At 32.5% G+C, this 14,048-nt stretch overlaps 1 protein-coding gene across 1 annotated transcript; it reads left to right on the top strand.

The window, feature by feature from the left end:
- Positions 1-1,494: 1,494 nt before the first annotated feature.
- Positions 1,495-3,810, top strand: LOC127699769 (uncharacterized). Its single transcript, XM_052203125.1, has 2 exons — positions 1,495-1,892; positions 2,818-3,810. The coding sequence occupies exons 1-2, from the start codon at positions 1,808-1,810 to the stop codon at positions 3,336-3,338; spliced, it is 606 nt and encodes a 201-aa protein (XP_052059085.1). The 5' UTR covers positions 1,495-1,807; the 3' UTR covers positions 3,339-3,810.
- Positions 3,811-14,048: the final 10,238 nt, after the last annotated feature.

Raw genomic sequence — 14,048 nt, 5'->3', positions numbered from 1 at the left:
CCACCTACGGACCCCTCAAAGAGTTGTTAAAAGGGCTCTTTACGTGCAAATAGCGTGGCACTCTCTCTACACGAGGCATCGGATTTAACGTCCCCATTCTGACCGGATGTGTTATCGTTTAAAAGGTCACTCGTAGAAACATAAACATGTTTTTAACTATATATATAATTAACTATACTAATATAGTATTGCCATCCCAACACGGTTTATTGTTAGAGTGTACGAACTTTGATGTAAGGTAGAGGAGGTAACATTTTTTCAATACCGTCTAACAAATAAAATATGCTTAAATATAAAAACTAGAAGGTGTGGTATGATTGCCAATGAGACAACTCTCCACAAGAGACCAAATGACACAGAAATTAACAACTTTAGGTCACCGTACGGCCTACAACAATGAGCAAAACCCATACCGCAGAGTCAGTTATAAAAGGCCCCGAAATGACAAATTTAAAACAATTCAAACGAAAAATTAAAGTTAATTTGATGCATTAGAGGCAGAATTTCTTATTTACCATTACAAATAGACGAAGTAGTACTAAAACAAATCTTGAAGTTACCACCCCATTGACTTTGTAATTGAGTTTTTTAATTTTACTCTTAATTGCAAATTATGAATACAATTTTATGTTTTGCATAGTATGGCGTAAAAACCACCAGCCACACCAGAGACAACTTAAGAAGTACATTTAAGAAACAAGGAATGTTTAACTTGTATCTTCTTATTCATTGACTGCCCGGTCAGTGATCGCATGGTAGTGTGATCGTCTCGAATGCAGGAGGTCGTGGTTTGATCAACGGCCAGGTAAAAAAAAAATTCAAAAATTTGTATTTGCTACTTCCCCTCTAAACACGCGGCTTTTAGGAGTAAGAATAAACTCGTGTCCGCTCGGTCAGAAAACTGTCCGGGTTATAGGTAACATGTCTTCCTGTGGCCTGTTACCTTGTGAACTTGCATGTCAAAAATCCGGCTCAGAATGATGGCCAGTATACAAAGCAGCGTTCATATAAAAATCAACATGCTCTCCTTGTGATGTGCATGTAATATTTGCCACTGGACTTTAAACAAAAATTCATTATCATACTGTTATCAAATGTTGCGATTTTCATTTTTAAAGGCAGTGCTTTAATGCCTTTCTAGTTGCCGGGTTAATCCTTCCTTCCGCGATATCCAACTTATCTACGTGGGGGGTCATTAGACTCCAAGTAGATCCGGAAATGTTGAATTCTCTCCTCTTCTTATTGCGATATAAAATGTTTTTTGTTTCATTTCATTTACATTGGGAAATAGAGAAACGATCATTGTGTTTTGTTAGTTTTAAAAACTTTTGATATATTAGTATTTTGCATTATAAGCAGTCAACCGATTGACAAACTAGAATTATTTGAATTCCGTGTGGAAAGAGCTCTGGTTAATTTCGAGTGTTATCTGCAATCTAGATGTTTATAAATCATTTCAGTCGTTGATATAATAATTAAAGGTCGACCGAACATGAATTATATTATACAATTTAAAGCGCATTTCTGTTTATGCACGTGAACCCGTCTAACGTTATTTTCGCAGTTATATAAAGTAGCAAATTATCGTTCCTGAATAGGTGGCGCCGTGGTAGCGGATCCTGTTCCTCTTCTTCCGGTTTCTGCACTGTGCAACTATTTCAGTTATATTTTTAATTAACGATGCCAAGTACTTGTTGTTGTGTACCTGGATGTCATTTAAGAGGAGGACATGCATTTCCAAATGACTTAAAAAGAAGGAAAAGTTGGATCAACGCCATGGCCCATACGCAGATTGGACGAGAACACGATGATATCGTGGAGTCCATCTCAATCAGCTGTTGTTTGCAAGGCACGTTTTACTGAAAAAGACTACGTGCAGGAAACTATTCATGGTAAAACTCTATTTTCTTTGTGAAATATATAGTCTAGTAAAGAGCTTTGATAAAAGAGCAAAACTATTGTCTTGTCTTAATAATAAACATAAGTAATTGATTTATGCACTGATTTATATGCATTGCAAATTATATATACATATATAGTACATTACAATATTTTTATTTTTTGTGTGTATTTTCCCCAGCTGCAACATATGGAAAAAAGGGTTTACCATTATAAAGATTATATATATATCATTATTATATATTCTAACAATTTGTAATTTGATTTGATATTTATTCTGTCATTCATTGGATTTTCTTTCTTTGTTTGTTATAATCTTTATGCCTCTCGGGGCCCAAAATTGGATAATAAAATTTATCTTATCTTATCTTATCTTATAGTTATATATGTAATCTCCATGCGAATAAACCAAAGTCTGTTTACAACCGCAATTATCGTTTTAGAATAAAAGGTGGTGGGTAATTCAAGACGTCATAATTTTTTGGATTATGATTCAATGTGATCTGTTTGAGATTTTTTGGTGATTGCTACAATTATAATGATTTCTTACAAGAGGTATATCATACTGAGAATTATTTTAGCAGTAATTATGCTAATGTAGTAATGACAGGAATGCATAAGCTATGCCTCATAGACTTTCTTGAAAAATATCAATGACAATGTTAACAGGAACAAAACAATGACATGCTCTCATCTATATTATAGTTATTTAGGTACAAACAATGTACGTTTGTTGCATAAGTCTCTCATTGTTTGTCCTTTGGATTTACATAACATACATTGAATCAGGCAAACATAGTTTTATCCAGATTGTAATGAATAAATCTAGTTAATATTTTGCCAGGTAGTACAAAGTATACATTGCTAATGGAAGTTCATTTAATTATAAAAAATCTAATGTTTTATAACCTTTTTCAGGGCGCAAACCCACCATACAGAGACTTAAGTCTACTGCAATTCCCAGCCTATTTTCCTGGACCAAGCAAGAGACTGAATCGTCCGCAAAAAGAAAAATCAGGGCAGTTTCCTGTGAAAACAAAAGAACTAAACTTGATGAATATTGTAGTAGAAATCTAGAGGAAAGTTTTGATTGTAAAGTTGGTTTTCCTGAAGAAGTCATTCATACTGCAGAAAGGATTTATGACTGTACATGTCCACCAGCAACTGCCGAGCTAATGTTGAGCTTCACAGATGGAATTACGCAAACACCATCAATGCCTATGTTTTCAGCAGAGAATTTTGAAATGAAGACACGTGACACAGCCATGCATTTTTATACCGGTTTAGAGTTGTATACTAAATTTTTATTTGTTTTGACCACACTTGGTCCAGCAGCACATTGTTTGAGATACATATATTTTCAAATTGATAGGGTGTCAGTTGAAAATCAGTTTTTTTATGACTTTGATGAAATTGAGGCATCATACAACCAACTTTGAACTGTCTAGATTCTAGATTGAATCTAGTGTTAAGAATATTGTGTATACATGGATTGTTTTTATGTCTAAACAGTGGTGTGAGGCTAACACTTGGCCATCTAGTGGTTTAGTCAGGTATTTTTCACCATCCAACTTCAAATTAAAGTTTCCTACGACTTGGATTATTATTGACAGCACAGAATATCCCGTGATAAAACCTAAAGCTCCTAGAGCTCAGGCAACCTTTTCATCAAATAAAAACAGAAACACTGAAAATTCTTGAATGTTCGACACCTGGTGGTTTAGTCAACTATATCTCTATGTCACATAGAGCGAATTATTGGACTTGGCAAAACATACAAAATTCTAATAAATCCTATGAATGGAACTGAAACAAAACTTTCATCTGAAATAACATTTAGTTGTTTTATGTTGTGTAATTTTAGAACTTGTATTGTGCCAAAGGATGCATAAATAAAAGTGACGCAATGAATTTTGTTCTGATATATATATATTTACAATTACATGCACATGTAAATTGTAATGCATATAAAAATAAGGAGATGTGGTATGATATTCAGTGAGTTTATCAAACTAAAGTGCATAAGAAATGGGTTTAAGCAGTTACAGGTGTTACTGTCACCGTACAATCTCCAACAATGAGAAAAACTCGTACCCTGTAAAAAATTTCAGAGATCTTACAACTAAGTTTTGTTGTCTCACCTTGACTTTGGTGAATTTTTTATATCTGTTGATGTAAATATAAAAAAGAAGATGTGGTATGATTGCCAATGAGACAACTCTCCACACATGCACAAGAGACCAAATGACACAGAAATTAACAGCTATAGGTCACAGTACGGCCTTCAACAATGAGCAAAGCCCATACCGCACAGTCAGCTCTAAAAGGCCCAGAAATGACAATGTAAAACAATTCAAACAAGAAAACTAACGGCCTATTTTATGTAAAAAAATGAACAAATATAACAAATATGCAACACATAAACAAACGACAACCACTGAATTACACTTTTATAGGCTCCTGACTTGGGACAGGCACATACATGTACATACAGAATGTGGCGGGCTTAAACATGTTAGCGGGATCCCAACCCTCCCCCTAACCTGGGACAGTGGTGTAACAGTACAATATAAGAAAGAACTATAAAAATCAGTTGAAAGAGGCTAAACTCATCAGATGGATAAATACAAATACAAGTGGACGTGGTCGGGTAGTTGTACATCCAAACAACAAAAAGACACTAAGTACAAATCTGAGAGTACTCGCAGTTACTGACAGCTAGTTCAAAGCCACTAACAACTGATAAAAAAATCTTGCATCTAAGACTAAATTATCAATCCGTAAGCTCCCTTTAGAATTTTATAAATTTTAGATTTTACATTTCTGAGTTATGGGGTTTTATTCATTAAAAAAGGGGGGATTTTCCAGGTTTTGGACAACAACTCAAAAATGCTTTAAGCAGTTCACATGAAACTTTGGTGAATTATTTATAGCTATTGATGTAATCTCCCTATTGATTTTCATAAATTTCAAATATGACATTGAGAAGAAATTGAACTTTATTTGTTTATAGTCTGGCAACAGATTTATTAAGTATTGCACAACAGCAAGAAATCTTTAATTGAATATAAATTCAATTCATATAACCGATTTCAAGTTCATTGACTACATTTATTCAGAAACTATAATATGTCAAATATTTAATTACAATCCAAATTCAGACCTGTATCAAGCTTGAATATTGTGTCCATTTTTGCCCCAGCTGTTCAGGGTAGTACCTCTGCGGGTGTATCCAGCTGCGCTCAGCGAATCAGTTTATTTCTTAATTAAGAACTCCTTTTTATACGACTGCAAAAAAATTTTGTGGTCGTATATTGGTATGACGTTGGCGTCGTCGTCGTCCGGCGTCGTCATCCGAAGACACATTAGTTTTCGCACTCTAACTTTAGTTTAAGTGAATGGATCTCAATGAAATTTTAAAATAAGGTTCAATACCACAAAAGGAAAGTGGGGATTGATTTTGGGGGTTATGGTACCAACAGTTAAGGAATTAGGGGCCAAAAATAAGCATTTTTGTAACTTCCAGACATAACTTGTGTGTAAGTGTATGGATCTCACAAGGTTCCATATCACAAAGGGAATGCTGGGATTGATTTTTGGGGGTAATTGCCTCCAAATTTTAGGAATTAGGGGCCAAAAAGGGGCAAAAAACAAGCATTTTTCTAGTTTCATGACAATAACGAGTGTGCAAGTCTATGGATCTCTCTGACATTGTATCACAAGGTTCCATATCACAAAGGGAATGCTGGTATTGAATTTTTGTGGTAATTGCCTCCAAAATTTAGGAATTAGGGGCCAAAAAGGGGCAAAAAACAAGCATTTTTCTAGTTTCATGGCAATAACTTGTGTGTAAGTGTATGGATCTTTATGAAATTGTACTACAAGGTTCCATATCACAAAGGGAAAGCTGGGTTTGAGTTTGGGGGTAATTGCCCTAAACGTTTAGGAATTTGGGACCAAAAAGGGGCAAAAAAACAAGCATTTTTCTAGTTTCCAGACAATAACATGTGTTCAAGTGTATGGATCTCTCTGAAATTGTACTGCAAGGTACCATACCACAAAGGGAAGGCTGGGATTGAGTTTTGGGGTGATGAATCATAAGGAGGTTCAAAAAATTTGGGGGGGGATTCTTTTTCCTTTTTTTTCTTTAAAATTTTCTATTTTAAATTGGTTATTTCTGGTTTATATATAAAAGCAAATAATAATGATATGGTTTGAATAGGTAAATTGAATTTTTTTAAGTATCTTAGACCACTTTCATTCTGTGTCAGAAACCTATGCTGTGTCAAATATTTAATTACAATCCAAATTCAGTGCTGAATCAAGCTTGAATGTTGTGTTCATACTTGCCCCAACTGTTCAGTGTTCGACCTCTGCGGTCGTATCAAGCTGCGCCCCAGCGGAGCATTTTATTTCATTCATAAATTACTTTATGCTTGGAAATATAATTTTGCTTTGAGTTGAAAGAGTTGACATGTTGCAATGTACATTTACTCTACATAGTTCTATGGTACCAAATCAAAAGTTTATATAAAGAAAGAAGTCAAAGGTTTCCCATCATAGTTTAGTTACATACATTTTTTTTGTACCTGAGGTCGTTGAATATTGATCATTATATAAATAAGGAGATGTGTTATGATTGCCAATGAAAAAACTAAGGATTTTCTTATCCAAAGAATAGATTTCCTTAGCCGTATTTGGCACAACTTTTTGGAATTTTGGGTCCTCAATGCTCTTCAATTGTTTGGCTTTGTTACTATTTTGATCTGAACGTCACTGATGAGTCTTACGTAGACGAAACACACGTCTGGCGTATTAAATTATAATCCTGGTACCTTTGATAACTAATTTGACTATAAACATAGATAAAAAAGGTACAAACTGGACATAATGCACTAGTTTATAAACAAGTGAGAACAATCGCCTTCATATAGTGCTCAGAATATGACATTCATAAAACTTATTCAATATCATTAGAGAACTCTAAATCTTAAATACTGAAAGCCACCTCTGATAAGTACACTGTACTATGCAAGATAATGATATAACTGGACTTAAAATACACACAACATGTAATTAACTGCCTTTACAGCGCTTTCGTGCTTTGATTATAATATGTGTTCATGAAGACCCATGACAGTTTTCAAATATTCAATATTAGCCGAAAATAAACATATTTTTCGAAGTTGGTTTTCTAGCTACAGCTTAGAAGCAGTAGACACAGTTTCAGTAAAAAGCAGTATAAAACAGGATGAGAAAATCAGTATATCATAGAATTCAACCAAGTGTATAATGACGTAAAAACTGTCATCAAGTGGTAATGTAAAAATAATGAGATGTGGTAGGACTGTTAATGAGACAACTATCCACCATATATAGTGTCTATCTAAGTTAATGTGAAATAAATTTTTGACTCTTCGGATCATTCGCTAAAAAATAAACAACTATAACTTCAAAGTTTAGGCAAATTATCTTCCACTGTATTGCATCACTTATGTTTTTTTTTCGCTAGGGTTTTATCATACAATTAAAAAAAATATCTCTCGGAGAGAAAATCCAAAAACCTTAAAGTAATTAAATTAAACATGTTGTTTTAAGTTCAAATGCTAAGATACTCACCAAAAATTTGTAAATTCAGAAGGATAAAAGGATATGAATAAGAATATAACTCGCTCGTTGAAGGAAAAAAAGTTCGAACAAAACCAAATAAATTTTGGAACGTTCTAATCGTACTCTTCTCAGGCAAACTAAAAGTTTATTATAATGGGTTGTCGGCCTTGAAATTCTCTTCCACAAACAGCATTTTTTTTTAAGTCAGAAGTTAACTGTCATTTATATAAAAAAATGTTTAAACAACAAATTCTGTTTATTTTGGGAAAATGAACTTGCCATTTATCAAGCTTCTTGTTTACTCACTCTTAATTGCAATGTCATGCATAAAAAAACACCGATGAGTGTCAAATAGTTTAATGTATGTATACCTCATGCACCGAAGCTCCTGTGATTCAGGTCTGTTCCCGTTGAAAAATTGTAAGTTAAATACAATGAATTTCAACATATCTACCTCAGGTTTCAACGGGGTCCTTTGACCTCATATAACACATAAATATAGAACGATTCCACAACACCTTTGATTGTGCAAATGTGATTGATACACTTAGAAATAGTTAATTTTAAAAGTTTAAAATTATATACTTATATACTTTATAAAATATATCTTATTAGCTTTACTCTGTCCTTAATAAATGGGAGACCATCGTAGAGGGAGCACAACAAGGGTCAATACTTGGGTCTGCCGGAGGTGGAATATAACTGTATAAATACGGATAAAAACAAAAATTGTTGGAGATAGTTGTAAGCCCGTAATTTATCATTTTTAGATCGTGGTAGTGTGCTCGTTTTGAATGCTGGAGGTCGTGGGTTCGATCCACAGCCAGGTCATACAAAAAATTTGAAAATTTATATATTTGCTACTTCTCTAAACACGCGTCTTTTAGGAGTCAGACCAATTAAAGACTCGGGTCCGTTCGGAGTCAGAAAACTGTCCTGGACTTTAAATGAACAATTCATTATCATTCTTTTATCCCATGTTGTGCTTTTCATTCTTATTAAATGTGTTCATGAAGACCCATGACAGTTTTAAAATATTCAATATTAGCCGAAAATTTTTCGAAGTTTGCTAGCTAGAAGCAGATACACACGGTTTCAGTATAAAGCAGCATACCAGGATGAGAAAATCAGTATAGCATAGAATTCAACCAAGTGTATAATGATGTAAACAAACTGACTTCAAGTGGTAATATAATAACAGAGACATATAATACAATATGTCTCTGATAATAACAATGATATGTGGTAGGACTGTCAATGAGACAAATATCCATCATAGTGTCTATTTTACGAACGGAGAGGAGGTTATTTGGCAAACGTCACATTTTACGAATGTAAGACAAAATGAATCTATTCAAATTAAAAAACTTATCCCGTTGAAATTTCTACATCATATATAGCAATAATTGCCCTCAGGTTCTGTCACAATTGGTTCAAATGCAAAACTTGCATTTTATCCCTATGTTCTATTTTTAGCCATGTCGGCCATCTTGATTGGCAGGCAGGGTCATCGGACACACTTTTTAAACTAGATACCCTAATGATGATTGTGGCCAAGTTTGGTTAAATTTGGCCCATTAGTTTCAGAGAAGATTTTTGTAAAAGTTAACAGACGACAACAGACAACAAGTTATGAGAAAAGCTCATTTGGCCCTCTGGGCCAGGTGAGCTAAAAATGAACAAGAAGCACAAGTATAAATATAAAGATTTATTCAAGCTAAATTATTGATCTTGCATGTGAAATCAGAACTCAAATCAGAAAAAGAATGTTTTCAAATAGAATGTAAAATAAATCATACTTCTAATATTTTTTTTATTGACAATAATATATGAAGTCAAACACACATAGTGATACTATTTCATGTCTTAAATTCATTAGCTGTCAATATAAATACTGACTTACATTATATTCTTTACAAATTATTCAATGAAGTTCAACAAACATGTAAACAAATTGTAAAAACTCTATAATTTAATTGTATACTGTAAGTAGTAAAATTTAATGGCAGTTATATTTGTCTCTATTCTTGGATTCAGTCAAGTGAAAAAACATCAACTGTCATGAACAAGAATATGCAACAAAAGGATACCTTGCCCTGCTAACATTATTTTATTTCCTTGTTCAGTGAACCATGAAATCATGCTTAAAAAACCTGATTTGGCATACATATTAATCAGATCACTGTAATTATTTACACAACAAAAGAAGAGAAAAAAAAAAACTAAACAATTCATCATGGAACCCCTTGCCTGTACTTTTTTAAGGTTTATATTTAGTAACCTTGATGTATTGATTTTCCAAAATCAGTAACACATTGATAGTTCATTATTTTCAGTACCTTTCAGATAGACATGCTGAAGTAGGATAGTGCATTCATTGGTCGATTTAATATTCTAGAACTTAAAATTACCATCACATTTATCACAACATTAACATGACAAGATGATTACTTGTTTAATGGATTTCCAAAAGACTGTAAATATTACTATGAAATTACATGCAGTCATTGAAAATTTTCAAAAATTAAATGAAAATCCAAACAAGAGTGCACCCGCTGAAATTTATCGCATGCTTTACTGACCATGATTGATTGTACATTAAAAGTCTTAAAGATAAAGGTTTTACTACATGTATCACATAAATTTAACTTATCATCAAACATCCATGATATTGAGGTCAAGGTCAGTATCTAAGAAACAGACATAACAAGGAAAACTAAACATTGCAACCATGAAAATGAGATTAAGGACAGATTATACCTGACAGACAGCCATGTAAACCTTTCAATCATTTTATGCACCAAATATATGGGACCTATTTAATAAAATATTCCGCAGGGCGCAGTTTGATACAACCAGAGAGGTCCAATTAACCTTGAACAGTTTGGGCAAGTATGGACACAACATTCAAGCTTGATACAGCTCTAAATTTAAATTATTATTACATATTTGACACAGCATAGGTTTCTGAAACAGAATGAATGTGGTCAAAGAACTTAAAAATTGGAAATTGGACATTTACCTATTATGGTCCAATATCCAAAATCTAAATACATGCTTAGATTCAGCATATCAAATAACTCGACACGATCTAAAGTGCTATGAAAGAGATTGATTGTTGCTTGTTTAACTACCAATTATTTCATGCATATCCATAAGAAAACCTATTAACAATTGATACAATAGGTAGGTTCTATAAAGTGGGACAACATGAATTTTGGACTGCCACTGGAAAAGAATAGGATGTGGGATGTGGTAGAATTTTTTTCTTTTTAAAGGACACAAATAGACCCCTCAAAGATAAGTTGCAAAGATTCTTTAACATGAAGAACATGAAGAAGGTGTGGTACTATCTCTAAACTAGGCATCAAATTTAATGTCCTCATTCTGAACAGAACATAATTTATACATCTCACAAAGACAAGCATATGCTCCACTTTGAATGTATATTACTGCAAGTCAGAACAATACAATAATATTTTTTTTATTTCCAGAAGACAACACAGTTAACAAACAGTTACTAAGCCCTAAGGCCTTCAATATCAACAGCTATCACACCTTATACTACAATAATATAACTACAAAAAAAAAAGGTAGATGAGCAAATACTACAAATAATGTTTACAAGAGCACATATATAGTACAAGTCGACAAATATAATTCATTTAAAGATGGCGTAAAATTACCCCAAAACAAATAAAGAATATTTTCCCTGAACACTGTTTACAGCTAGTCTGAGATATTCTGACACCTGGATTTTTTTTTCAAAGAGTACCACACTAGACCACCTTAACTTTTACGGGATATGATTAGGACTGCAAGGTACGTGCTGCATGTCTTTTTGTCATTCGATAACTATTTCGTAAGGCAGAAAAGACAAAAACCCAACCATTAAAGGCTGTTAAATCACACTATTCTCAGAAGATAACCAAAAAAATGGACTTTTTTCCCTGAACAGAGTTCACAGGTAGATAAATTCAAATTGATCTAAAATCACTAATGGAAAGATTGGAAGAATTGTGTGTATAATTTCAATCATATTTTACACTTCCATAGCAGTGGTGGTGGACAACAAAAACTTGCTATACCACTATTGCATATTTGTTAGTTATATAACTGCAGATTTTCAGATTGACCAGCAATTTTTCAGTGAATAAAGTATCTTAATAGAGTTATGTCAGTGGGTCACTAAATTTGCATAATAACTTCTTTTTGATTGCAACGTAATGTTTATATTTTTTTGAAACAGAAGAAATTACCTAATAAAAAAATTATCATTGTAGTTTCTCAGAAAACCTGGGATCAATGGTTAAAGAGACTTAAAACATTAAGTCCTTTTTTCATCTCCTGAAATTAACCTGCAAATGGTTGTTTTGTGGGCATGTCTGTTACTCTGTGTTCAAACCTTCCTAAGTATAGCTTATTGATTTTGATTAAAACAATATTATATGATATTGAAGATGCATGATTGACTAAGGGTAATTTTCACATCAATAAACTTAATATGATGTTTTTCTTCTATTGTCCAAAGATGGAGACTTTTAATTTTTGAGGCAAATTTCTTATTTATTTCATAAAATTCATATATGTGCAACACAAATTCAAATAAGTACTGAATAGAAGGTTGACTGGGTTGGAGGGTTGGAAATACGCACTGACAATGAAATGAAGTTAACTAAATAGGGCAGAAACTTTGCCTTTCAACAGACCACCTATGGACCCTTCAACTTGTTGTTAGAATCTTTTAACATGTGGAGAGCATGTATTCCCCAAACAAAAGTTTTACAGATTTAACCTCTGCATTCCAAATAGGTGTGGCTGTGTATTTATACTCCCTGGCAGACAACACTCTCATTATCAAATTTGTTACCTTTACCATGCAAATGATTTCTTATTTACAATTATACCATTCGGAAATGAAATATAAATAAAACAGGTTAATATATATAGAATATAAAATAGCAAAATAAAAACAATTTTTTATCAGTCCAATAATAACAACTGACAGTTCGTAAAATCAATCACTGATAAACAATAGTGTAGCTGTACTGACCATTAAGTATTATATGTTATATAACAGAAACATGAATTAAATATGGAAAAGAAATGACAACACAAAATGGGTACCCAAATTGAATATGCTATTATAAATTAACTTTAAGCTTCACCATTTATAAAATCTACAAAAATTACTTAAATACATTAAATGAGAAGCAATTCTTCAATGTATAACATAAACATAGTAGAAAAAATAAAGAATCTGGGTTGAACAATAGAAGAAGTTACAAATCATTTGTAAAAGAACTTTTTTTACTCACCCACTAGGCTTCTTTTACTAGGCTCATTCACCTTTCTATAAGCTAAACATGCACTTTCTATAGCTCAGCCAGGAATGGTACTGGATTCAACATACCTTTTTAGCACCTTTAAACCCTTTTATAGTAAATTTGTTTAGAACCGACTCCAAAAAAATATATATACAACTCCTAATGCAAGAAAGCATAATACAAAAAAAAATTAAAGAACCTTTGTGAGCACGCTCACATACCCCACGCCCCCACATTGTCACTGGACAAACAAAATCTCACCAGATTCCTAAGTTCAAAGACTTATAACTCTACAAAAGTCAACTGATAAAAATTTTCTTGTGGATATGCACATTTACATATTATGTCCTCATTAACTACAAATTTTCATGAGATTCTGTTGTGTGGTTCCAGAGAAGTTGTGATTACAAACTGTTGCAGTAGTATATTTAGGCCAAAATTCAAAGTTCAAAGGGGAATAACTCCTAGAAAAACAAGCATTCTGAGCGTATTGCATGGCAATACATAGTCCCCTACCTGGTAAAAATTCATTATACTGGAACAAAATGCTAACTTGTTCTATAACTTGTCATGGTGTAAACAAAAAGAAAATATCAAGTCAATATCTTCAAGCATGACTAAAAACAGTGTGGAAAACTGATTATATGAGTGAATTTTTCAAGTCCAAGGACCATAACTCTGCACAAAATTATCAGACCCAAACAAAAATTTGAACTTGATCTGTAACTTGTCATGATAAAACTATATACCAATTATCAATCAATATCTTCAAGCATGATGAAAAAAAATGTGTGTGGAAAACACTCAACATTAGATGTGATTAATAGTTCTCTAAAATTAGATATGATGCAATACAATGTTTAATTTATTTTCAAGTTATAATCAAATATAATTAATAGTTCCAAATATTTCTTCTTTCATTTGTCACAAACTAATATAGATTTGTAACTTATCTATAAAATGTCAGCAACTTTTATCTATACACAATGTAATGTAATGAAATATATACCTTAATAAAAATAGATTATAATCTAATTAAAAGATTTCACTTCATTTTTTTTTATATATATAGCATTCAGAAAATTAGTTTATACAAAATAAAAAACACTTCAAACAATTAACCAAAGAATATCTTTAAAAAAATGAGTTATCTCTCTTTGTACAGAAATATGGTTTAACATACAAAATGTAGTACTCTAACATTAAATATGG

This window comes from Mytilus californianus, unplaced genomic scaffold, assembly GCF_021869535.1.
Source record: "Mytilus californianus isolate M0D057914Y unplaced genomic scaffold, xbMytCali1.0.p SCAF_40, whole genome shotgun sequence".
Classification (NCBI taxonomy): Eukaryota; Metazoa; Mollusca; class Bivalvia; order Mytilida; family Mytilidae; genus Mytilus; species Mytilus californianus.
The sequence above is the reverse complement of the archived record's forward strand: the minus strand, read 5'-3'. Positions and strand labels throughout refer to the sequence as shown.